This window comes from Barbatula barbatula, assembly GCF_947034865.1.
Source record: "Barbatula barbatula genome assembly, chromosome: 3".
In the NCBI taxonomy this organism is placed as follows: Eukaryota; Metazoa; Chordata; class Actinopteri; order Cypriniformes; family Nemacheilidae; genus Barbatula; species Barbatula barbatula.
The window spans coordinates 6928558-6956473 of record NC_136764.1 but is presented as its reverse complement, the minus strand read 5'-3'; the positions used below and the strand labels follow the sequence as shown (position 1 = coordinate 6956473).

Here is a 27916-nt window from a genome sequence, read left to right as displayed (position 1 = left end):
AAGTTTTTGTTAGCAGGGTGGAACAGAATGGACAAAGCCGTGACCTCTGAGGTCAACCAGCACTGGGGGTTTCTCTCACTTTTTTTGCTTTGAATGCAGTCCATTGGCTGTGTGGAAGAAAGCAAAGACATGACCAAGAGTAGCAATGATTTAAAATATTCAAAACTGCATTAAGGTCACGCGACAGTTTCAGTTTAATATCAGATTAATGTAGATATAAGTCCTACCTCAGTTCAGCACTAATATTGAACAATCATATACACTGTGTTCAGGGCCATACGCAGGATTTTGGAAATACAGAGGTGCAAAAACTTGTGCATTTTAAAACGTTTGGAATTCAAATTACATAACAATTGCTAAAACCAACTTTGTCATTTCACGTCATCAGTAATGAAAGTAAACACATGGTCAATTTATATGTTTATACAAATACTACCAGATTGAAATACAACCTGTCTTTCATAAAGGACCATAATGCATTTGGGTTTGAATTTACATAAAGGTAAGATGTTACCATTTTTGACTAACTATTCGATGTCCAAACTGTTCAAATGTCTTTTATATATACAAGGGATGAAACTTGCTATTGTTTTCCAAGCCTACGTGTTTTATTGTGTTAAATACTTAAGGGTATTGAATTAAAATGATGCAGAGGATTGAATTTCAAGCCCATCCATTTGAATATTTTATTAACTGAAGTCATAAATCATTTCACGCTTATAAGTGATGAAGAAAAGTGTTACCAGTTCTCTTAAGCCCGTTTGACGTCTTATTGGTTTTATTGTGTTTGTAGGATATTGATGTGATAAAGAAGTGTTGGAAAGTCCAGAATGTTACTTCATTGCAGTTTTCCAGCTGAACACGGTATCTTACAGCAACTTTATATGACTATTTCAACTTATTTATTGAACAACTGTAGGTAAGTGCATGACTTCAATAAATCCATCTCGTGGTGAGGTGTAGAAGGCTAGATACATTATTAATTCAGACCACAGTGGCCTTAATGAACATCCGGGTCTCCCGCTGGCGCGGCTGTTGTTCGGCTCTCAGGAGCCATTTTGGAAGCTGTTCAGCTTTTCTCACGTCAGTCCCTTTTACTGCCCCTCTCCAACTGCCCCGGTGACTCAGAGGTGGCAAAATCACGGGTTTCTACTCTCCAGGCGTCCGAAGCTTGTACTCGGAACCCCTCGATGCTGCCGGATCAGAATGCGATGTCGGATGTTCGTGGCATCGGGAACTTTTATTCAGAGGAAATCGCGTTTGGAGCAGATATTGCGTTTTGAGTCCACGGGAAGGTTTTGTTATTGTAGCGGTGTGGGATCGCGCGCAGGCCCCGCGGCTCCTCCGCGTTCATGTGTTTGCGCGCACGTTTCATTTCACGTTTAAATGCTTTCGCAGCCTAAAATACACGATTTATCGCCAGGATCCTTAAAGAGGGAATATGTTTGTTCCCTGGCTGACTTTTACACTCATCTGGTGTACAGGTAAGCGTATATTGTGTTGCTCTTGTAACATTGTATCCACTGTCCACACGCGCGCCGCGAGTGTTACAATGTTTCCGTGGCTGTGTTTCAAAATCGAACGATACGTAGTCAACCTTGTGTGCATCGCAATGCCGTGGGTTGTACTCGCCTATGATCCCCATAATGCTTTCTGCGTAGATATAAGATAACAGTGTTACAAAACCATCCATGTCGTTGTTTGGGTTCAGAGTTCATTACAGATAGTTCAGACGAATTCCCTTTATCTGAGGTTGATTCGGTATAAGGGTTTTAATGCGGATCGTGGGCTTGTTGTTGGCGTTTAAATGTCGCCACAGACAGCATGGACGCATTGAACAAAGTCGGGCAGCTGCTGGGGTGTAAAAACAATTGATGTCCACACAGAGCAACTGTTACATTTTCATGTTTTCGTGCAGCGTTTGTTTTGCCAACTAGGGTTGTTTTAAAAAACTGTTTAGTGTTTACACTGTTCATCTCCATGTTGCATCGAGATTTTGATTTCTATTTGGTATCCTATGAATTGGATATGTTCAGACCTTGGTTTGTCTTTTCTATAACTTTATTTTGACTTTATTATAAGACTTGTGTAGTGCTGCCGGGGCTGGTTCAATGTCTATTGGTCAAAATAGTGAAGAAGTTCACACAATAAACTTGCTGACATGAAAAAAAACTTTAGTATTTACTGTAGTAAATTGCCATATAGGCTACTGTAGTGGTGATGTCTTTTTGGTAGTTTTACTATATTAAAAACTGCAGTAAAGACTGTTGTAGTCTTATAGTTCAATTATAACTACCAACGTTAGGTTAAATGAGGAATTTCACTCCAATTTACGATAGTAAATATGTGTGTGGTTATTAAAGTATTAGAGCAATGAATGATTGAAAATAGTATTCGCCATTTTTTTGTTTTATTGTGACCTCGGACTTATAAGAAAATGTCATGTATGCTTTTGTCACAGTTTTACATTTCCAAGGCATGTGCCACGTACATGTAGAATTGTTACATGATCCCATTGTCCTGCCAAATTCCCATGTAGTCGAGTGTGTTTGACCGGCAGACAAAGCTTTCCACTTTGTTCGGTTACTGATGTGTCTCTTGTCGATCGGTCAGGATCGTCTTCTCCTGTAAGGTCATTTCAAACCGGGTCCCCTAAAGTGAGAAACTCCCTGAAAACAAAAGAGGCTTTGATACACCCTCCACATCAAGAGCGCGCGTGCATGTGTGTGTGTCAGCTGCGGGGTGTTGACGGGTGAAGAAAGGTAAAATCTGGGGGCTTTGGTGCAAAAGAGCACCACATGGGTCCTTAAAAATACATGTTGGGCTCCGTCTCCTATTGCGTTTGCGTGATGCCAGAGTGCCGTGGGTTTAAAGTGGGGGGTTGCTGCTGGTGTAATTCACTCTTATAATGTGACACCCAGTATCAGTGACTTGTAAAGAAGCTGTAGATATGAAACGTGTGTCAATGAATCTTCAGTGTGGTTAAAGAGTCTCCATTTACAGCGTGTTGGGTGGATAGTCTTGACATTACTGAGGGCTTTTTAACCCTCTCACCCGTGTTTTTTGATCCTGTGGGTTGTGGTGTGTAGGTGGGGTAACGTTTGTGGGAGGATGGGCAGCCTGCAGCTATACATGGAATTTAAAGGGACAGGCTTTGTTTTTATTGACGTTACAAGTGTGACAATGAGCGAAAAGGAAGGCACCCGCCTGGCATGTTGTTTCTGTCGTGTAATTGCTGTTATTATTGCCGTGTAAAATCTGACCCGAAGCATCTTTGTTTGAATGGTGCTTTATGTAAACATCTCACGATCCCTGACCCGATTCTCGGTGCTAATGTGCACGGCGACGGCGGGCATTATAGCTTTCGGTTACACGGAGACCTGCTTACTGACAGCTGATACAACATCTGGATTTGATTTAGTGGTTTCCCTAAAGACCATAGAAACTCAATTCACTGGTCTTAAATCACTGCTGCCCGTGAAACATGTGGTTTGTTAGGGACTGTTCTGCAGGGTTTTCTACTGAGCTTTGATGGCTTGTTAAACACACATTAGGGTTTTATGATGAGGGGATTTTAAGTGTTTAAAATCCCATTAGCTTTATATTTACAAAAGACATTTTGTCTTTTTTTATGTTCTTATTCTCTTATTTTTTGTTAGTGGCAATGATAAGTAAACACGTGGAACCAAAAAGAAAAACATTTAGCACGAAGACCGAGGGGAACTGACATCGTCCTCTAAAAATGACATTGGCATGGGATGGTTACGCAATTGCAAAAACGGCTCTGAAAAGTAAAATCCAATATAAATTTGTATGGTTCTTAAGTGTTCATATCTTTCTTAGGGCAGCTGTAGATTGACTTCCACTTGTTGATTTTTGACAAGTTTCTGTAAAAGCCTCGAAGTGGTTGACTTGCCAACATATTGTTGTAAAACGTGACACCATATAGGCTGGTAAATAACATTATATTCACATCTTTTTTTTTCTCCGTTAGGGGCGAGTCAGGGGGAGGTGGCGACGAGAGAGTGCGTCTACTACAATGATAACTGGAGGACGGAGAAAACCAATCAGAGCGGTTTTGAGAGATGTGAGGGAGAGAAAGACAAGAGGCTTCACTGTTACGCCTCCTGGATAAACTCCACCGGAACCATCCGCCTGGTCAAAAAAGGCTGCTGGCTTGATGATTTCAACTGTTATGACAGGTAACCCATACAGGTCTAGACATTTATCATCAATAACATTTGATGCACATCAAATGAACGAGCCATTCGAATTTAAAAGGATTTCAGTAGGGTGTCAGCAATCCCAGCAATTATTTAGACCTGTTTTTAAACTTTGTGTGAATAGGTCTTTAGTGTCACAAATTTGTCTTATTCTGGGACTTATTCCATGAACTTAGATTTTATTGGCTCAGCTCAACTTCAGGTCAGTGTTTCCCGATAACGTTGTCTCTTAGCGTGCTACGGAGACTCTAAAGGTACACCTTCACTACAGGTATGCCTCTTCTACGTGTGTTCCCCAACTATACCATAGAAGGTTACTTTCCTACGTGCCACGTTACCATGTGCTGAATTAATGGATATCGATCGCTCTGAAATTAATGATCCCCTATGCAAGCACCGTTTCACTGCATTATGTAAGAAAACAGAGTTTCCGGTGTTCAGAAATAGTTGAAATTGCACTATTAGGACCGATAGAGTCTCATAACAAAAATAATCCAAATTGCAAACTAAATTCAACCCTGGATAGTTTGTTTCATTTTTAAATGCTAACCCCCAACCCAAATGTAGCCTATCATGCCTAAACCCGCTACACAAACACTGGTCTTGGAAAGGAACATTTATATCAGGGATCCCAAACTCTGGCTCAGGAGGGCCGTGCAAAGTCACTTGACTGTTGCGGTGCATTTGCATTAAGATGATAAAAAGGAAAAAAGTTTATTTCCAACGTCCACTTGTCGAGCATATAGTCCACGCATTTATTTTGCCCGGACACTGAATGCACAAGCGGCACGTTTACAGCACGGACATAGCATGTTTTTACATGCCCTCATTTCTGGAGTTGCTTCTGTCTGTCTACTGCTCATATCATATAGTTTTGATTACCGCAGGATTGTTTTGTCGTCTTTTGATGAATTTTAATATGTAAAAAGTGTTGACCATGTAGACAACAGTAATGAAGTATTTCAGGAGCAGACGGTTTTAAAAGTTTACGAACGCCAGCAGCAGAATTTTGGGGCTGCTTCAACGAGTTTGTCTCGACAAACAGGTTTTCATGGATAAAATGGACATGCACTAAATTGCTCCGCGGACCGCACCATCTTTGATTTGGCGCAAATATTCGCTGTGTCCCTGCAGCTTGACTTCCTTCCACAATTTTTCTCTCTAAATACACTACTTTGGTTTGTCAGCTGATGCACCTTTGGATAATATAATTTTAAAGCTAGCAACCCTCAGCGTAATGTCAATTTTAATTGCATAAAAACTTCAATAGGCTGTTAGTAGTGCTGGGCGGTATGACCATACATGTATATTGCGGTATTTTACCAGATGTATACCGGTTCCGGTACATGACAGTGTTTTTTTACCACATGTTATACTGATTGAGAGAGGAAATAGTACAGTGGGTTGATACCCTTTTATACTGTCATATGGTGAGTGAATATTGTAGAATAATGCCACACTAGCGTTATATAGGTTAGCAAGTCCCACAAAATGATGCTGTTTATAAATAGTGGGCACTCATGATGAAGTGAAGGAATCAGGATGCATGACAGTTGCAGTGAAAATACAGAACCTTTTAATTTTGCAAACAACTTGTAACTACACAATGTAAACAATCCCCTTCCCCTATTATAACATCAACGTTTAGACCACTTTAATAACTGAAAAGCATGCAAAGGTAACTTGCATACATTATTTAAGCAAATAAATAGAGAAAGAAAACCTCGAAATTAACTTTTTCCATGATAGCACCATATCTATGTGTACTTCAAGAGAATGTGCACCCACCCGCAAATGAATGCCATCTGTCTGAATAGTTAAATACAAAATAGTAGCAATTTTACCATTAAAACATGCATGTGATGTCTGCTGCTAGTCACGATGGCTTCATGATTTCCTGAAATCATATTTTTAAATCATAAAACAAAGGCTTAAATTCGATATGTGAGAGGAAATCGATAGCATACAGGGAAATGGGTAAAACTAGAAACTCATTATGTTATATGCTTATATTGAGCAGGTATGAGGGGAACACGATTGCTTTTCTGAAGATGTTTGCTCGTGAGTGAATTAAAACGATGATACAGTAGTGCAGCGACATAGAAAGACGCATTCTGTTTGAACGGCTGGTCATAGTGCAACAGTGTCGCGCTGGGCCGCGTTCCCCACATTGTTTAAGATACATACACCAGTATTGCTGTATATCAAAAATGTATATAATCACTAAAATAAACACCGGTATTGGGTACGAACCGGTATAACGTCCAGCACTAGCAGTAAGTATTTGCCTTTAGGATTGTATTTGTATGGATTTCGTTGTATAGAAGCCATTTTTCACGGTGACCACCAGCGGAGTGAACTGTCAACAGTAATATGTTATAGCTAAAAGAGCGCTCCAAACTTCCGAACATATGACTTACTGAAAGTATACGCAACACGCAACACAATCTTATTCAAACAACACTGTAGATCTGAAAATGTTTTAAGTGTTCTTCGGTTTTATTGAATTCATCACGGTTACTATAAATATGGTCTACTTGAACTGTTGTTTTATTATTTTGAATCCTAACAAATTTTAGATTCAAACAGACACCCTACAGAAGATCTTATACTGACATCTGGCAAAATCGTAAACATTTCCATATGAAAAACTTGTGGTTTAGTTTGAGCCTCAAAAGGTTTTTGACAGAGTGTAGAAATGACCTTTTTAATTTCAGATATTTACTATTGAAAATGAGTTACTGTAACTCTTTGATAAAGAAAAATCTAATCTAATATTCAACATTCATTCATCCCATTGTTGTAATGTTTCTGTGTGTGAGCAGACAGGAGTGTGTGGCCACTGAAGGGAATCCACAGGTCTTTTTCTGTTGCTGTGAAGGAAACTATTGCAATGAGAGATTCACACATCTTCCAGAAGCCATCAGCCCTGCAGGTAAAGTCACACCTGTCGTTTCAGATTTGACTTGATTGACTTGAAGTTTCTCTGGAAAACTATTATGTCAATGGGAAATTAGCCACGTAAATCATAATCCTCCATTATTGTCAGTCTTTTCTTTCAAAAGTTAAAGGCACAGTATGCAAGTTTTGTGCATTATGAGTACACACAATGGGCCTTTACTCATGAAACACAAGCAGATTTTTTTTGTGTGTAAATTGTTCGTAAAGTCGTTTTCACATCAATTTTCGGATTCATAATTTTTTTTATGTATTAAATATTTTACGTATTTTCAAAATGTTAGGTACAAAATAATTTTACAACTGCTTCCTACCACGTGTTAATGGTCCGGAAAATCTTCAAACGTTCTTTATTCCTTTAGACAAACTATTGACAGTGCATTTTGATGCAATATGTATCCTAATGATATTTCACGAGTTCTTTTGCCCTGTCTTTTTCATTTTTTTACTCTTTAACTTTGGGTACAACGCAGAGCTCTGCATTTTTATTCAGTAATTCAATAAGACTAGTAACTGTCATGGACATTACAAATCGCAGCAACCAACGCGTTTGGAAAAACGTGCAGTGCTTCCAATAATGTTACCAAACAAGAGAATCCAGAGGATTCCAGCATTCCTAGATACATCATTTGCATAGCTGTAGTACAGAGGCGGGGATTATGCTAATTTAGGATGAGCGTGCATGCCTGCACTGTTTCCGAGAGATTGGAATTAATTAAAATACACTCAATTCACCATCAAATCTGACATTTACGAAGTATTTGTGAATAAGGAGGAAAGGTTCCGCGAAGGTCTGTTTAACGTGCAAATTACCCCAAATTTACACGCATATTTACGAATGTTTCTTGAATGAGGCCCATTGTGAGTAAGTAATGCTAGTACACACAAAATATATCACATTTGTTTTCCAAATGTCAAGTGCATGAATTTATAAATTATAAAAATGATATATATATATTTAGAAGATTTCATACCTGTATCGGTTGTTAAGTTTTTGTTTTGTGTATGTGTGCCTTTAGTGAAGATTCAGCCTCCACAGCCTGGTCCTCCTCTTCTGGCTGTACTGGTTTATTCTCTTCTTCCCCTGGCTATTCTCTCTCTGACCCTGCTGCTCGCCTGCTGGACATACCATCAACGAAAACCTCCGTATAGACACGTCGACATCAGCCAGGTTTGACATTCATCCACTTTCAAAGTTTCAAAACTTGAAGCATCAAGCGTGTCAATAATAAATTCCTGCACAGATAAGTCGGAACATTATATTATACTTGCATCATATTTTTCTTGCTTGGTATTAGTTTTGACATATTCTGATTTTTAGGATGCTGGTCTTCCTCCTCCATCTCCTCTGGTTGGACTGAAACCCCTGCAGTTGCTGGAGCTGAAAGCAAGGGGGCGCTTCGGCTGCGTGTGGAAAGCCCAGTTACTCAGTGAATATGTGGCTGTGAAGATCTTTCCAATTCAGGTGTGTCCTTCACTCCTCACGCCAGGATTGTTGTCTCTATGGCGTTTATCTGTAAGTGCTGGTTTCTAAAGGGAATCGTGTGTTTACAGGACAAGCTGTCATGGCAGAATGAAAGAGACATTTACCTCACCGAGGGTTTTAAACATGAGAACATTCTGCATTACATCTCGGCCGAGAAACGCGGCACCAACCTGCAGATGGAGTTGTGGTTGGTCACAGAATTTCACGAAAGGGTTAGTTTGTGTTTTATGAATATTTTGGACAACGTTTTCTTCCTCAAGGAATGAGTAATTCATACAATTACAATGTATTTGTATCACATTATTTTAACATTAAACCATATTATTATAATTTTTGTTTGGCCAAAAACGTGTTATAGGATTGATGACAATTAATGTTAAATTGAACCTTAATGTAAAGTATTAATAACTGATTGGATCTGTCACTTAGAAAAATTAAGTTTTTATAACGTTTTAAATAAAGTTGTTTAAAATGATTTACACATTGAGATCTTGACCTCAGTTATTTGATATCAAATCCCACTTTTTTTGCATTGCAGGGTTCACTAACCGACTATCTGAAGGGAAATCCGGTGAGCTGGTCTCAGTTGTGTCACATCTCAGCCAGTATGGCTCGTGGCCTGGCGTACCTTCACGAAGACCTTCCTTACAGAGCCGAGGGACCTAAACCTGCGGTTGCACACAGGTACGCAATGCTCGGAATAGTTTTATTACAAGGTCCGTAGATTAGAGAGCGATCTGATCTCTCTGTAGGATTTGAATGATTTGACAAGTGTGCCTTGCAGGGATTTCAAGAGCAAGAACGTTCTTCTCAAGATGGATCTGTCCGCCGTGATTGCTGATTTCGGCTTGGCTGTTCGCTTTGAGCCTGGAAAACTGCTCGGAGATACACACGGCCAGGTAAGCGAACGGTTGCATTTGGGAAGAGACGAGCGGATGAAACTGAAACTTTTACACTCAACTTTTCTACGTGAAATAGTGAGTGACTAACCCATGTATTGTGCATCAGGTTGGAACGCGACGTTACATGGCTCCAGAGGTGTTAGAAGGTGCTATAAACTTCCAGAGAGACGCTTTCCTGAGGATCGACATGTACGCTTTAGGACTGGTGATGTGGGAGCTGGTGTTTCGCTGCACGGCCGCCGATAGTGAGTCTATACAAACTCAGCCCACACAAACCTGAACCAAACACTGAACAAAGTTCAGAAAGAGTGAATCACCAGCTGAAATCTGTCTTCATGCATACCAGTGGAGCGCCCGCATCCATATTTATAGTCTGACTTCATCTGGTTACCCTAATACAGTCATCCTCTATAGGTGGAGCGCGGTCCCGATCCGGACCTTTGCTTCGTTCCATCCGGACCGTCAGACATAAACCATTTAAAACTGTTGACTATTTTGGTTGTTTTAATTGAGCCGCGCTTCTTCACAACTGAGAATCACATCACACACGCTCTCATGAACATTTATGTAATTTACCTTTTGCCGCTATATCCTTGAATATATTTATTTGGAGATTAATTTCATGCATTGATTTCACAAAGGTTTTGGTATTATTAGGCCAAAATTGAAGATATTGTTATAATTTCACAGAGTATTCTATTGGATGATTTTATGAAGGACTTTTGCTGGGTTTTCACAAGCCGGTTCACATTTGTAACGAACAACGTTTTAATTGGGAAATTATTTAAAGATAGTAGTTCTGGTATGAAAGTGAAAAGGTGAAGACGTATAGGTTATGTCATGTTATTTTAATGTTTGTTTAATACACCAACTTTAATCCCATTGTGGTGTCTCACTCAGGTCCTGTGTGTGAATACCAGCTGCCGTTTGAGGAAGAAGTGGGCCAGCACCCATCACTGGAGGACCTTCAAGATGTGGTGGTACATAAGAAGATGCGGCCTGCCTTTAAAGACTGTTGGATCAAGCATCCGGTAGGACGATTTGTTAAGTCATGGTCAAATCTGGCTTGCAACATTAGCTTTTATGTTCTACTTATTCTATTTATCTCCGGTGTGGTCAGGGTTTGGGCCAGTTATGCGAGACCATTGAAGAGTGTTGGGACCACGATGCAGAGGCTCGGCTGTCGGCGGGTTGCGTGGAGGAACGCATCTCGACCATCACTAAGGCATCCAACACTATCAACACTTCTACCTCAGAGTGCCTGGTCTCCATGGTTACATCTGACAGCGATACGGACCTACCGCCCAAAGAATCCAGTACGTGAACACCGACCTCCGAGCCGAGAGCGAACATCAGGGACGGGCGAAAGGACGGACATATTCCAAAACCTCTCCAGTAATGTGAACTTTGCTGCTAATTTGATCTCGTGATTTTCACGTATTTAATTTTGTTCTCGCATCGTTGGATCGGCCTCACCAGCGCGTTCATCTACTGTATTCTTCCGAGAGGAAAACACGAATAGACCTCAATTGTGAGAAGACTGTCTTTTTGGAGGGCATTCAGGGGATTGTTTCAGCACGTTACCTCACAGATTTTAATGCCATTGTGTCGTTGTTTTTTGCCTGCACTCCATGAATACCTCCATCCAAAAACGTCGCTTGGCTCTACCATCGCGACCTACCCAACCCTGTTCCCACGAAGTCTGATGACTGTTACATAAAAGCAAACCTTCCAAGAGCACACACGGTCCCGTTTTACTCAGTGAATTTTGTAAGCATAGTTTTATGGCTGTTAAACAGATCTTTTCTTCCTCAAAATGTCAGACGTGTTTCTCTTTGTGACGGCTGTCTGGGACACTGGAATCCGAGCTGTTGGACTGTTTGAAAGAGTTAGCGCAGTGTTGCCTTTCACGGTTGTCAGCGTTGATTTTAATGTAGCATTCGCCTGTCGTTGACAATTGTCGTCGCAGAAAGTGCCATGTAGAAGCTTTTTGTCGGTCAGCCATAGAGTTAGAAATCATTTCACACGGAGCGTCTGCGCGTTTTATAGTGTTGTCGACAAGAGCCGCAGCGGACGTGAAGTATCGTCCTGCAGCCGCATCAAGCACGTCAGCGCCTCATTTATTTTCATCACGACAAACGCATTTGTGTATCCGGAAAGTGTTTTCGTTCCTCCAGTACACTACTCAGGTAAACTCTGTTTGTTTGTGATCGTGACCTCTCGCTCTTTACAGCAATAGTTCTCAGCAGTAGGGAGAATCTCGTGTGATGTTATTTCACCCTTACATCCTAAGAAACGCATGAATTTGGTTTGTGTAAGAAAGTGATTTTAGGAGGGTTTTATTTGCATTGCGACAAAATCTTTGATGCTGTGACGGGAACAGAGTTTTCTTTTTAAATGTCACAATGCAAAAAAAACGTTTTAATGTTCCTGAAAGGATCTAAACTCGTGTTCTATACTATGTATTCTTTCTTTTGAAGCAAGTCGGTGAAATAAGTTTCTCGCCAGTGTTCATGAGATCCCCCCCCCCCGTGCATCCAAACAGTGAAAAAAATCCTCAGATCTTGCAATAATGTCACTCTCGTAACTGACTGAATGTCCGTAGCGCAGCGGTCCTCGAAACTGTCGCGTCGTCTCAGTATTGTGAACTTTGCATCGTTCAGAAACAGGCAGCTGTTATCCATCGGTCTCATCGACTTATTGTCATCATAAATACGAAGAAAATCACTGAACCAGACTTTCATGCTCAGTGGTTAGATATACCTCAGATATTGTGACCTTTTATTTTTTACTAAAGTATTTTATTCAGTTTTGTGGTAGCAATATAATTTAATATAAGCTGCTTTTTTTGTGATTTAAAGAGATTTTTCTTGTCTTTTTTAAAAGGTTTATTTTTAACAGAAGGTGCTTTACTTGGGATCGCCAGGTGCTCAGTGCATTTCATGAAGTCTTTGCTCTGAATCCCACGTTTGTTGTTGAAATGACTTCATAATGACGGAGGAAATCGATTTAGGTTCTCTACAGACATGGAAATGTTTTATTTGTTGTTTGTTTGTGTGGTACATGTATCTTCACTTACCTCCATCTTAGCAAATGAATGAAGTTGGATTGCTCTATTATCAAATCAGGGATTTGAAATATTAAAAGTATTGCAGTGCAAGTTGTGCGAATTTAGTTTAAGCCAAACTCTGTATTCTATCAGGTGTGGATGAGTGACTCATCTTTTAATGTATATAAGTTCATAAAATCAGTTAGCCGATGTAGTTGAAAGCATCTTTTATCCTGACGCTTGTTACATTTCTGTACGTTTGGCATAAACCCTGACGAAGTGGTGATATGTTAGGACTACCTGAGCAGATTTCCAGAGATCTGGCTTGCTCCGGACGTGGGCTGGATCCGAGGAAATGGAGATCTGTTGTATTTAGATTTTTACTGCTGCTAATGTGGTAAATGATATTGTGTTGCCCCTGTATGGGTTATTTCCGATTCTGCTGCCATGTTCAGTATTTTGTTGAATTAAACATTACCCATGTTTATCACAACGTTGTGTTTTTTTTTCAAATGTCTCTTCTTAATCCTTGTAAAAATTTCTCTTTATTCGCTTTTTTAGAACCCCATTCTAATGCAATACTAGAAATTGCAACATTGAGGCGTGACCAATGGGGTAGCAAAAGGTTCATAGGGTCAGCAGTCAAACAAAAACAGACAAAGAAAACGCAGTTTAACTGCAAAAGAATAAGGTGTGAAACCACCAGAAACCCTTTAGCCTCCAGTGCCACCAATTTCCAGAATTGCAACATACCTGGAGTCTCCAGAAGTACAAGGTTCTCCGGCTCTTCGAGACTTTGCTAAAGAATGTTAACCCCCCTCCGCACGCATGTAATAAGAATCACAAGCTAAAATATTGTAAAATGCATGAATAAGGATTTTTACTGGCTTTCTAGGCAGAGGTTGAAACAGTAGGACAAATATTAAAAGCGACTCCTTAACGGACAGCATGACAACCTGTTTAAAGAAGTTATTTTCAGGAATCGGGCACCAAGTTTAAGGAATGTATTTCTAGTCCATCTCAAACCCCGAGAGATCTGTCTTGCTCACTGTTCGTTACATAACTCCCTCGCCAAAGACATTGTTGTCTGACTTGGTCCCTTAAAAGTCACCCGCAACCTATTCGTTCATGAAACCAGTCTTCGTGTATTTCACAACACTTTAGGATTTGATTCTTATCAAGTGGGGGTGATATTTTAGGATTCTTTACCTTCGCAGTCTCGAAGAGCCTGAGTACCTTGTACTTCTGGAGACTCCAGGAAGGTTGCAGTTCTGGAAATTGGTGGCACTGGAGGCTAAAAGGTTTCTTGTGGTTTCACACCTTATTCTTTTGTAGTCAAAATGTACGTTTCTTTGTCTGTTTTTGTTTGACTGCTAACCCAATGCATTTTGCTACCCCATTGGTCACTCCTCAATGTTGCAATTTCTAGTAGCCCATTGCATTCTTACAATGGACATTTAATATTTTTATATTAAATGTATTATTTGACTCATTATATCTGTAAAATAAATAGTGCCTAATAATTCTGAACACCTAAGCCTTTCACTTCAAGCCTTTGCTTACTATTATATATCACTTATAAATGATTATATACACGAATAATTGTAATAATAAAGACTGATGTGGTTAGGAATTAGTCAAATTTGCCTGGAAAAAATCTGATAAAATCTATGTATCTAACCTAATAATTATACACACACTGTATATAGAGTTATAGAAAACACTAAATATCACGTTTAAAATGCAATAAAACGTTTCAGATTTATATACATTTATATTTAGTTTTTTACGCTTTTATCCAAAGCGACTTACAAAGAGTTCGGGGAGCAATAAGCGATATGTCATAAGAAGAGCAATAGTACATAAGGTGCTTATACAAAGTTACTAGTTTCAGCAAAATATACAGATCTGATGTCTTGGTTAAACACATTGTGAACACCTTGAGGGTCCATCACACTAAAGACACATTTAAAACACCCCAAAACGACAGATATGCCAAATCATTGCGTATGAAGCAAGCTAATAATGCAAAATTGACAAATTGAATAATTAATGTTAATTAATTAATTAATATTAATTAATAATTAATTAATAATAATTAAAAGTTATTTTGCCAAAATAGCATTACACTATAAACAAAAGAACAGTCTCACCACTCTGTAAAAAGCCCATCATTTGAGATATAATTCAAATGAAAATTATTTGGTATATAACATCTATAATTGAGCAATAGAAAGTGAAGGCTTGCTGAATAACATAATTGATCACTTTTTGACTCAATTGACAAAGCTCTGTCTATTAGCAAAATGTTAAATGTGTGTATTATCTAAAGAACTATTCCTTTAATGTTGACCTAATTTTAACGACCGAAAACGTGTAATATTTTGTTGTTGAACAGTGAAAATGCGATGTTTAACACTTGCTGAGACTCTTACAACCACCAGGGGGCAGCACACGTCAGACCATCTCTGAACACGTGACTCGGTGACCAGATGTAACAGATGTTGACTACAAGGTTTGCAGACAGAGCCCAAATGTTTAATATTCACTGATCTCTCAGACATCAATGAACGTTATCCTTCATACTGTCACAGGTGTCTTCTTCTGTCAACGACTGTTTGAACAAAAAACCTTCGTGGCGTAACTGTCAAATGCCTGTAAGCGATATTCTAGTCTAGTGCACTACTACACGTTGACAAACTTGAATCAGATAAGTGAACGTTTTTGTCTTTTTACACACAAACACAAGTGTGCAAGTGCAGTGAATTAAAATAAAACACTGTTTCATGGAAATTCTGGATTTCAGTTTAGCACAGATAAGCTGGGCTCTTGTCCGGGGTCAGGAGAGGTCAAAACCTCTGTAAGCCGGCACTGCTCCAACAGATGGACAGTTCCTTGCATTTTCACAGGTTTTTTTTTCTTATTTAATAATAAACTACTTTTTTTTGTTATAATATGAAGAGTTTGGTTCCAAAATTAGATAACTCCGTTGACTTTTTTGTTCAAATATCATGTTTTTTATTAGCTGTTATAAAGTTTTTGTTGTCTTGGTAAGCTGTATTTCTGAGTTATTATGGCTTGAATCAAAACAAACAGTTTGATTGATATTAATTGGAAATAAAAATAAAATAACATGATTTTAGATTTATTTTGGATGCCACTCGGTACCTGTACTTTTGTATTTCAATGTATACTTGTAGTGTGCGGTTATTATAACACTGTTGAAATAAGATTTATTCATTGATCATTAAGATATAGTTAAAGTTACATATAAATTAATGAAATTAATTCTTTAACAGCAGATACATTGCCGAGTGTTGCTTGGACAAATGCAATGGTTTGTTTGTTGGCTAAACAGTGTCTTTAGATAGCCACAGTGAGAGATTTGTTGTTTGGAGGTTATATACATGTGTGCATACGTTTTTATACATTTGAGAGCTTTTTGGATCATTTGGAGTTGTTTTGCGCTAACGTATGTCATTTGAGGAATGAATTTAATGGTTTTAAAATACACTGAAAGTTTTTGTTTGTTGCTTAACAAATTATCTTTTACAAATGAATTGATTTACAATATGCATTTGACTATATACACTTTGAATGCTCAAAATCCTTCCTCGGTCTGTTTAAGTAGATTTTTAAGTGCTCCAGTTTTGGCCCACACTTATATATATTAAGCGTATTATTGCTAGACCGTAGCAACATATTGAAGCTGATATGGGAATAAACTTTTTGGGTTGGCTCGTCTTGACTATGGTGGTCTACTGTGTCAATGGCAGTGACTTTCCAAGCAATTCATAAATTACAAATAAAAATAAAAAACGTTCAGTTTTCAAAACGCAAGATTTCTTACTGACATTAGTAGTCGGTTCCCATTATTAGTTTGTAGTCTATTTTAAGGACACTTAATCGGAATTCCAGACCAATCAAGCAAAGCTTTTCATCCTCAGTACAGCGTCACAGTGGCAAGATAAAGGGAACACAAACACGCATCCAGATTAAGAATGTTTACATCCTTAAATCCAGTAAAGTGAACACATGGATTTCCTCAGCAGATTCATGCCATTCCTCTGGTACTCATCACAGGGCCTGCATTCCTTTGCCGTTTAAAATATAAGAGCTTGTGCCCATCAATGTCTTATTTAAAAAGAAAAAAAAGAAAAGCCACATGATATTCCATGCATTTAATGTCAGAATTTACATGGGATTCACACAAAAAGTTTCAAGTGTGAGAAATGTGTTTTTTGTACAGTAAGAGTAAAACCTGTTTGAAAGTTTGCTTGATTTATTTTGAGGATTTTACTCTGAAGCATGCCTGTGTTTCATTTGTGTAATTAATTATAGTGTATTTTAATCTTTAATAATGCGTTTCTTTGCTCAGGCTTAATCCCAGTCGAAACATCAGATCAATTACGCATGCAGGCACTTTCATTAGAGCCGATGTTTGTGATCCACAGAGTAAGAATTAAAATGAAAGCATCTGTGGATCTTAATAAAACATTGCTGTTATACGTTGTGGATTTCCATAGATGCTAGCTGCACATTTGTAGATACAGTATTAAAAAATCATCATTTCATTAAACCCAATTAGTCTATCTTTATCCTGTGTGTATTGAATAGAAAAGATAGGCAGGCATAACCTTGGTAACAGGGACAATTCTGAAACATTTTAAAAGTCTCATCCAACATAGTTCTCTAGTACAGAACGTACAACATATAACATTTGACTCAGCAGCACTTAAACACATTATGAAAGTCTAATATAAAGAGTTGATTTTACTGAAATGTAGTTTTACATTGGCACTTACATTTGTGTTACAAGGTCGCGGTTTTAAGGGCTTTCTGTGATGGAGAGAGAGTTAAAGTACGATCGCACTTGTGCGTAATTAAAACAAGTGATTATTTTACGCTGGGATTATCCTGGAGGTCCAGCTGGTCTGTGGAGGATTTGGACACCCTCGCCCTGGGCCGGAGAAAGGGCAAGCTCCCCGGGGACACCGCCAAATTGGCTCCCTCCGAGAGATCTATGCGAACCACTCAAGTCAACTCTCGGCTAAATTAAACCGCTCTTTCATGCAGTATAAAAAGCCTTGTCTTTGTCGGACATGTAGCGCAACTGCACTTCGGGCCACCCGAGTTCGAGTCCTGTCTTGAGGTCCTTTCCCGGCCCCCCTCCCGTATCCCTCCCACTTCACTTCATGTCCTCTCATAAAAAGCCTTGCCTTCAAAATTCTCAAAGTACTCAAAATTGTGAAGTGACTGGTTAAATCTACATTTCCTTTGAAACTATAAAGTTTTTTGATAAAACCAGTCACCAAATTTTAAAAGAATGTTTCTTGGTAAGACAGCTCCTTCTTGTTCTTCGTTTTCTAAATCTCCTTTAATTTAAAATCTCATGTCTGTAATATCTGATCTGCATATGTTGTTCCACTAAGCCTTAAATAAATGTACACATTCAAAATGAACATTCCTTCTCTTTGCAGGGTTTGCGTAATACATTTTTGTCAACCAGAAGCGAAAGAAATCTGGGTAATAGTATTTTCTTAGTTATGTGGATTATGTCATTTTTGTCTTTCCCCGTGAGTTTTAAAAGACTTATTAACTGACTGCCATTCATTGTATGAAAAATCTATTGAAATGTTTATTTATGTATTTTATTTCAATGCATTTATTTGATAATTTTATTATATATTTACTTTTCGTCACAATTTGCCCTTGTGACAACACAAAGAAGTCTGTTTGAAAATAGAAATTGATAAATGCTCATATATCATTCCCTCTCCTTTTATTTCTCTGTGATGAATTCATTTAAGAATAAATGTACATATTTTATGCAGGATCATGACATATGAAAATATTAAACAGAGTAGTATCATCGTGCATACTTGTCTTTTGTTCACAAAAAACATTCCTCACTTAATCCTGAGTTTGTTAACCTTGAAAAAAATATAAGCTTTATAGGAAATATGGGATGCTTTTATTAGCATGATATGTGCAACACACCTGAAGCCTTCGGCCCACCTGAAATATATTTGTGTACATCTTCACTTTGATATATTGATGCGTTTTGTTGTGTGCCTTAATACATTCGCCTTATTACATCATATCTGACGGTGACGTTTGTCTGTCCAGGTTGTAAATGTTGCATATTCTCACCCAAAAGGAGACGTTTAGTTTGTATTGCCGTAAGACTATGTTTTTGCACCAGGAAGAAAAACAAAGAAAGAAAGAACGCATACTAAAAAAGGACCAGTCTTAAAAAAGAGTTCCTAAAGAAAGGTCTCCTCATACGTCTCTTCCGAGGTGAGAGGTTCACTGGATTCAGAATGATGAGACACGGGTATTAACACCTGGAACTGTTCAACAGGAGCCATAGTAACACTCTCATAAGATGGTGGAGAGGAGACCGAGTAGACAGACTCTGAGGGTTCGACCTTCCTTTGACCGTAGTGTTTTGTTATCATAGACATGATGAGTCCTTCCCATTCCGGAGCGTTCTCTTCATCCACAGGTGTGTTCTTGTGTATCTGTCTGTACAGGTATGACGCTTGTTTCAGTTGACGTTTAACCAGGTGCCCCCTGTAGGCGCGCTGGATCATGGCGGCTGATATTTCCTCCTGCTTGCGTCTCAGTGTGGTGGTGATGGGCTCGTGGGATATCTTGGAGGGGTTTGCCATCATGAACTTTTCCTCCATCTGCTGTTTCAGAGTGTCCATTTCTCCAGTCTCTCCAAGAACACGCTTTGTGAAGGCGAAGAGAATGTCCAGGCAGTGAATTCTGTCTCCACTCACCATGGGTAAGTCCATCTGGATGAGCTTGATTTTGTTGGGCTTGGCGATGCGCAGGGGTTCAGAAAGACTGTCTGCGAAACTGGAGAGTTTGGAGTACTCGATAAAGTGTGTCGCCTCGACGTCAAACTTTTCCCAAACCTCGTAGAACATATCAAAGTCATCTTCGCTCAGAGGTTCCGTACTTTCTTCGGTGGCTACGCTGAAGTTTTCCAAAATAATGGCGATGTACATGTTGACAACAATCAGGAATGAAATGATGATATAGCTAACGAAAAAAGTGATCCCTACCGAGGGATTCCCACAGTTGCCCTTCGTAATGGTGCCGGTGTTGACGTAGTTTGAGTTGCATTCTTCTGGAGAATTGTTCAGAATGGGATCCAACAGGTTATCCCAACCCGCCGATGTGGTGATCTGGAAAAGGGAGATGATGCTGTTCCCGAACGTTTCGAAGTTGAACATGTCGTCGATCCCGCCTTGCTTTTTCACATATGCGAAGTTGGCCATGCCAAAGATGGCGTAGATAAACATGACCAGGAAGAGAAGGAGGCCGATGTTGAACAATGCAGGAAGTGACATCATTAAGGCAAAAAGTAGCGTCCTTATTCCTTTGGCCGCTCGTATTAGTCGGAGAACTCGTCCTATTCTTGCCAACCTGATCACTCGAAAGAGAGTCGGAGACACAAAGTATTTCTCGATTATGTCAGCCAGGACAATTCCTGGAAGACAAAGCAAACATCAGATATTAATATGTGTCGATCATTCAACGTAAAAATAACCTTTAAGGTTGACAAAAATGACCATCCATAGTATAATGTTATTGTCATTTTTCATAGCTCAGGAGAATGCAAAGGTTTTGAGTTTTCACTTGTGTTTCATCACTCCTGAAATGGCTTATTTCTAATAAAAAATGTAAAAATGATCTGGAATTGGGTCAATGTGATGAGTTCATATTGAGATATTCAATAATATTAACCGTTCTCTTTAGAAACTCTGATTTTGTGAAATGTCCGACTCTTTTACTCAGGTGAAACATCTGAGACACAAATGAGACTTAAACAAGTTTCTATTTGCTCTTTATTAATCGCTAAATCACTTTAAGTGATGTATATGAGAAATAAGTGAGATTCAAAGAGATTTATCTGTGTTTCTTCTTTCTTATGAGTTTACGGCTATAGTACAAACTACTGTATATGAGTTATGATTTATCTTGAAAGTACGCTTAACACTTAAGCATAAGTGTTCAACAAGAGGTGAATTTTTTTTATTATTATCATAGTCATTTGAATAACCTTAAGTATAAACAAGTATAAGCAATGTTACTGATGACTTTGATCTGTACCCATAATCTCTTACCGACGATGGAAAGAACGACGACTACAAAGTCGAATATGTTCCAGCTGATGGTGAAGAAGTAGCAGCGGAAGGCGAAGAGCTTGATGAGGCATTCGGTGGTGAAGATGACGATGAAGGCCAGGTTGATGTTGTTGAGGATGGACTCCATGCGAGGCGACTGCTCGTCTGTCTCCACCATCATGGTTATCATGTTGAGTATGATGAGCATCATGATGGTGATGTCAAAGGCTTGCTTGGACACCAGGTCAAAGAAGAAGCCTTGTAAGATGTTCTAGACAGAAATGATGCTAGTTATCGTATTGCGTAATGCTTTGTTAAAGCTTTTTGTTTAAACTAATGTTATTTTCACTTCAGGTTTTGGGAAGCCACGCCCATTTCTCCATTGTTAAACAATACAAATTAATCAGCCTTTTAGCTCCATGAATCAGAAAATTGTGCTTGCCTTTTGCTGTTTTAAAATATTTCTCGGGCAAACAACACCCATATAACCATCATACTGATGGTTTTGCATTGAAATACACCTATTTCTTTTCTCAACAGAAGCCAGTATTTTACCAGTGGTCTTGGAATTGGTTTCTGTGGCTTTTTCGATCCCAGTTTCTTCATAGCGTTGTAATATTTCTTCTGCTCTTCTGTCATGAATATATCCTGACCACCTTAATACAGAGAACACGCCACCGCTGTTACTTTCATGAAAACATTACATTTAAACAAGAATGATGTGCGTTTATGAATCATTAGCACCTATCATCCTTTTCTGTTGATTGAAGTTGTCGATGATGACGCCGATGAACAGGTTTAGGGTGAAGAAGGAGCCGAAGATGATGAAGATGACGAAGTAGAGGTACATGTAGAGGTTTATCTCTTTGACGGGTTGCTCCTCAACCTGGTGCAAACGTAAAAATAATCTCAGGACTAAACTGCTTCGCAAATTTTTACGGTTGTTTGAAATTTGATTCCACACTTCTTATGAAGAACTAGGGCTGTCAAACGATATAACGCATTTAATAAACTAAAATAAAACTTTGTGTTGACATTATATTGGTCTGTACACTGTGCATATTCATTTTGTATTTATAAACACAATCACATACATGCATAATGAAGAAAACCGTAAAATATATAAATTAATAAACGTTTATATAAAAACTTAAATTGTTAATATAAATTGTAAATATTTCCTAAATAGGTATATGTGTATGTGTACGTTTTTGTGTTTATAAATACAAAATTAATATGCACTAGATATGGCAATATGTTTTTTTTAAATAAAAAATATGAATCATTAAACATTTGTATAGGTTCGTCATATCAGTGTTTTGGTTTCTTAAAGCATCAGGACATGCATGGTTTTCTAATAAATGAGAAGATTTTTTGTGGAATCAGCCTTAAAGGGGTCATATGGCGCGAATACATGTTTTTCTTTGGTGTGTTATAAGTTGCCCATGCATGTATTAGAAACGTAAAATTGCAAATATTTGCAAATGTATTTTAAAACTAGTTTGTAAAAGCCAATTCTGCTGTCTTTTGGTTCTTGAATCGATCACGCTTACCCCACGAGAATCTACGGCCGCATACATGATTTCCATCCAGCCTTTAAAAGTTGCCTGGAAAACAGAGGATTCTGGTACATACTCATTGAAATACTTTTCATCTTTTTATCTAAAAGAGACGTATTTTCTGCTTCCAACAGCTGAACATAGCAAAACTTGCCTTTTTATTCACATGTAATTTTCGCATTTCCCAAAGCTTTGTGTGAATTACCATCAGTCAGCACGAATGCTATTAAGCTATGCCATGTTCTGATGTTGTTACCATGGTTACAGAAATTACAACCTATTTTGATAAACAGACCCCTTCTGAAGGTAAATGGAAGGTTAAAGCCGTTGGCTTCTTGGCCTCCTCAACAAATCGCTGTTACATCACAAACCTCAATGTGACCCCCAAAGGTAGTTTTGGGGTTAGATAAATGTTACAATGTGAACGAAAACACCAAAAAGCAAGACTTACCACTTGCAAAAGGGAGAGGTAACCAAGACCCACATTGTCAAAGTTAACTTTCACTTTGGTCCAGTAGAACTCGGTGTCGTTCAAGGCTTGGCATTCAGACTTGTTGTTGACCAGGGTCGCGTTGTGGATGTAACCCGTCCTGTTGACGCACTTCCCAAATTTACCGGCGAAAAGGTTGACTCCCATGATGCTGAAAATGAGCCAGAAGATCAGGCACACCAGCAGAACATTCATAATGGACGGGATGGCCCCGATCAAGGCGTTCACGACCACCTGGGCGACAAAAAACGGTGACGTTATACCATACAATCAACAATCATATTTCGACTGTAGTGTTACTGTGTTGTTCCCATTTATTTAAGGCAGTAACATGGTTCCACTTATAGACCTGAAATACATTGATTGAAGAAACATTGATGATGAAATAAAACCTTTGTAAGGATTATATTGTGTTGTATATCTTTATCAGTTTATCGTATATATTTATTTACATAAAACTTGATTTAATGCGTATCAGTTAGTTTCAAAATGCTTTTAGGGATTTATTTATGTTGAAATTTGTTTAGATGAAGCAGAACACTTACCCGCATTCCTTCGAATCTAGACAGGGCTCTCAGGGGCCTCAGAGCTCGAAGGGTCCTCAGAGATTTAATGGCTCCAAAGTCCGAGTAACCCAAAGAGTTAGCCACCAAACTTATCAAAGACACCTGCGATGGGTAAATACAGACACACACACACACATGTGAGAAATCTCTGTACTCGTGTGACCACGATTCATGACCTAAACTCATTATTTAAACCTGACATCAAGTGTAGTTTGATCAAATCTGGCTAAATTAAACAATTACACTGCAAAAATGTAAGAACAACATTGATAGAAGACACTGTTGGGATGTTTAAATGATATTGACTCCACTAATAGGTTTCCATTCTATTCCTCCAGGCAGATTAAACAGGTGAGATAGAAGAGAAAACACTTCTGCTGTTCTGTTATGGAGGGCTGTGACTGCAGGTACACGAGGATTTCAATGACGTGAAATGACAACAAAACATGGACATTTATGTGAATTTGTACATGCCAATCAATGTACATCCCACATACTCAAATATATGCATTATCAATATGCATACGCATAAGAGTTCAAGGGATACTTCACCCAAAAATGAAAATTCTGTCATTTACTCTCCTTCGAATCGTTCCAAACCTGTATAAATGTCTTAGTTCTGATGAACGTAGAGAAAGATAGTTGGAAGAATGCTTGTACCCAAACAGATATTGCCCCCCTGTTGACTCCCATAATGACTTTATCATTCGTTTTCTTCTGTTGAACACACAAGAAGACATTTTGAATAATATAGGACAGTTCTGGGGCACTTTTGACTATCATCGTATTTTTTCTACTGGGGGGCAATGGGGGGCGAAATCTTTCTGATTATACGCATCATTCCAAATATATTTCTCCATGTTCATCAAAACTAAGACATTTATACAGATTTGGAACTACTAAATGATGATAGAATTTTCATTTGTGGGTGAAGTATCACTTTAAGTTTTAAAAAGATTTTTTTTAAATCAAATGTATTTTATTGTATAATTTTTTTTTTTTATGGAATTTGTAGTCCAAACTGTTTTTGGTATCAACGATAGCATCTGTAATGTAAAGTGGCATAAATTGTGAGTTCTTTATAAAAAAGAAAATAAATATGTTTCTGCAACATATCTAAAGAAGATATTTTAAACATAAAATGTGCAGCTGGCTCAAAACAGAAGAAAACTAACTAAAGAACATTACACAAATGAATGAACTCATAAATAAATATAATTTATAGAAAAAATTAAGCTACATTCAAGATTGTCCTGCACAGGTCAAATATTTTGTGTTCACCTTGAACATCTTTTTTCCAGGATGCAGATTTCAGCAAAAAATGGCTTCACTTTGTAATTTGTAAGTTTGTTTCCTATATGCTGATAAATGTGAAATGACTAAATGATCTCATTGTGAAGTTTAAAACGTCATGCTGGTAAAAAAAAGTCCTCAAGGACTTGAATCTTCTCCAGATAAAAATTAGGTGATAAAATGAGTATACTTTGATATAAAAGCCAAGGTCCTGTGGGGGCATTACAAGCTAACACAGCGTAAAATATAATATTTGGACCAATTGAAAGAATTTCATTGTGAAATAAATATGTTTACATTGTTTCTGAGACAGAGAAAGAGACGGTGGCTTTATATCTCGGAGTGGACGAGAGGAAAACTGCACCTGTGGTTCGAGCCTTTACTCACCTTTGACCTATGAACTTACCCTATCATTAGAGGTGTGTGTGGAGATCTGTGTGGGTGAGATGAGCAGGTGACATCGGGTGAGACACACTGATACCGTACAATGTGTTTGCCTGCACTTGTGTATATGTTTATAAGATATACTGTCTGTTCTGTGTCCGTCTGACACGTTTTCCTATTCTGACACGTTTCCAAAATTGCCTTTGCTTCATAGACTAGGTCGTACACTTCCTGTTTTAGCCATTGGCTAGCCAAAAATAATTGCTTCTTATTTGACATTTCACTTTCGTACGCATGCCACTTTGTAAATCTATCGCTTACGACCACATTTGTGTGAAATGAATCACATGGTTTTAGCGAAGAGAAGGCTCACACACAGTAAACGTTCAGCAGAAGAAGATTTCTCCACTCACATCTACGATCAGAAAGTCCAGCCAGCACCAGTAGTTAGTGAAATATTTCTTGAAGCCGTAAGCGATCCACTTCAGAAACATCTCCAGCACAAAGATGTAGCTGAAGACCTTGTCGGCATATTCCAACATCACCTTCACAACCTTCCTTTGCTCTATGTAAATGTCTTCCAACGCCTGTCGGGAAAACACGCAAAAAATACAAGAATCAGACCAGCTACAAATTTCCTCTTCGAATATTTATTCTAGACTTCACAAAGCAAACAATTTGTTGTTTTTATGTAAGGGGTTGTTCGCCCAAAAAACATTCTTTCATAATTTACTCCTCCATGTATGACTTACATTCTGGTGCAAAACACAAATCCAGATTTTTTGATGAATGTCGTGGACCAAACAACACTGACTGAACCCCATTGACTTCCGTTGTCATTGGTCATCCACATTTCTCAAAATATCTTCTTTTGTGTTACACAGATTTCTAAATATAAATCCAGGTGAATAAATGATGAAAGAATTACATTTTTTTGGGTGAGCTATCCCTTTAAGGATAACCTATGAAGATTTACAATCTAGGTGTATGATGAACTTTGATGTCAAGAGGAAATAAATGGGTTCAATCAGATTCAATCCGGATTCCTCACCAAAGCGCCACTACTGAGAAGAATCATGAAGATGATGAAGGTCTCGAACCAGCTGTGCTCCACAATCTGATAGCAGGTCTTCCTCAACCTCCACCACATCTGTCCCAGGCCTTGTGTTGTGTTAATATTACAACACTTACAGTGTCGCATGCAAACTGGAGAGAAACACAGAAAGTGTGAGCTAACCATTAAGACATATCAATCATATGGTTTTACAACACTACATCTTTCTCTTACAGTCGGGGAAACACTCCTCTGGTTCCATGCCATCATCTGCCATCTCATAGTCCTCTTCCTCATCCTCTCCGGGTTTCCTCAGGTCCACGGTACTTCCTTCAGACAGACTTGTCACTTCCTGGTAAACAAAACAACTTTTAGGGATAATTCGCCAAAATATCTTTGTGTTTGTGTTCTGCAAAAGAAAGAAAGTCATGCCGGTTTGGAATGACATAAAGAGCAGTAAATGAAGACAGAATATTTATTTTGCTGAACTGTCTTTCAGAACCATGAAATAGCGTTTATGACATATTATACAGTATCTGCAGAATTGTTTGTGTTTTAATAACACAATATATTGGCATAGCTCCTAGCTTTGTACACACAAACCAGGAGATAAAGACTCGACTCAAATCCTCTGGGCATGCAAACAACTGAAAGCTAATAGAACGTATGCATGGCAACATACATATGGTCTGTATTGCTGGCATATGCATATAATCCGTAAACGCTTAAATGCATGACCTCCGGTGTGATCTGAAGAGCTGTTCTGTATCTGAATACACACTCATTTCTATTGTTCTTGTAGGCAGACGGCAATGGCCTCCTTAATACAGTTGTGATGAGATTTCCTCTGTGTGTGACACAATCTGTCACGAACTGGCTTGGACAGAACCCAGATGCAGGCAGACGAAGGGTTAACGTAAATAAACTTTTATTAAATGAAACATCCACAATGGGAAAACATGAACCAAAAAAAAACAAAGGCAAACAAACACTTCCCTCTATGGGGACAAAACGTGGTCTACAGGAAAAACTATATAGATCCACAAATTTAGAAACAGGTAATCCAAAACACGAAGTCCACAGAACAGCAAGACATCCAGTGATCACCAACAGAAGACAATGCACCGACACTGAACAGAGGGAAACTAAGACTATATAAAGGGAGACACTAACGAGGAGTGATTACATGGGGAGAGTGGTGACAGCTGATGGGAATAAAACCCTAATTAAAGTGAAACACCAAACAGACGATGGGAATGAAACCCTTAAGAAATTACCAGAGATAGGAGGGTGGGGCTGAGAGACATAACAGGAAGACACGTGGCATCACGTAACAACATAAAGCCACATGTCTCCACACATAACACAACAGAAACCCGAAAGACGTAGCAATGTCATGACTCTGCCCAGGGAGCTTGAAAGCTCGAGACAGGAAGGACAGAGTCCTAACATTACCCCCGCCCCCAGAAACGCCCCATGGCGTCTCAAGGGAGAAACCTCAGCGGGCCAAAACACAAAAGCACAAAGACAAACACCACAAGCACAACACAGAACAAACTAAAGGGAACATAAGGGAGGCTATGAAGGGGTTCGGGTGGGTCAACAAAAACAACAAACATGGGAGGGGGGGTGGAGGAATGGGAGGCCAAACCTTGGGGACACCAGAAAAGGGTGGGACAGGTTGAGGAGACTTGAAACAACCGGACGAGACCGGCGGGGACTTGAAACAACCGGACGAGACCGGCGGGGACTTGAAACAACCGGACGAGACCGGCGGGGACTTGAAACAACCGGACGAGACCGGCGGGGAC

At 38.8% G+C, this 27916-nt stretch overlaps 2 protein-coding genes across 2 annotated transcripts in view; one reads left to right on the top strand and one right to left on the bottom strand.

Annotated features, from left to right (window-relative positions):
• Window positions 1–1028: 1028 nt before the first annotated feature.
• On the top strand, window positions 1029–13109 carry acvr2bb (activin A receptor type 2Bb). Its single transcript, XM_079453557.1, has 11 exons — window positions 1029–1484; window positions 3995–4202; window positions 7049–7158; window positions 8201–8352; window positions 8503–8646; window positions 8736–8879; window positions 9206–9351; window positions 9452–9566; window positions 9676–9814; window positions 10470–10600; window positions 10690–13109. Exons 1-11 carry the CDS (start codon window positions 1442–1444, stop codon window positions 10891–10893), a joined length of 1536 nt encoding a protein of 511 aa, XP_079309683.1. The 5' UTR covers window positions 1029–1441; the 3' UTR covers window positions 10894–13109.
• Window positions 13110–16786: 3677 nt separating this feature from the next.
• Window positions 16787–27916, bottom strand: part of scn12aa (sodium channel, voltage gated, type XII, alpha a) — a gene marked incomplete at its 5' end in the record, with an annotated part of 33123 nt that continues 21993 nt past the window's right edge. Inside the window, 10 exons of the mRNA XM_079453007.1 lie at window positions 16787–20122; window positions 20760–21030; window positions 21315–21415; window positions 21504–21645; window positions 22313–22366; window positions 22770–23042; window positions 23354–23476; window positions 25465–25638; window positions 26103–26257; window positions 26340–26457. Of these exons, the coding sequence (XP_079309133.1) occupies window positions 18885–20122; window positions 20760–21030; window positions 21315–21415; window positions 21504–21645; window positions 22313–22366; window positions 22770–23042; window positions 23354–23476; window positions 25465–25638; window positions 26103–26257; window positions 26340–26457 (2649 nt within the window). The 3' untranslated portion in view covers window positions 16787–18884. The remainder of the gene's footprint in view (window positions 20123–20759; window positions 21031–21314; window positions 21416–21503; window positions 21646–22312; window positions 22367–22769; window positions 23043–23353; window positions 23477–25464; window positions 25639–26102; window positions 26258–26339; window positions 26458–27916) is intronic.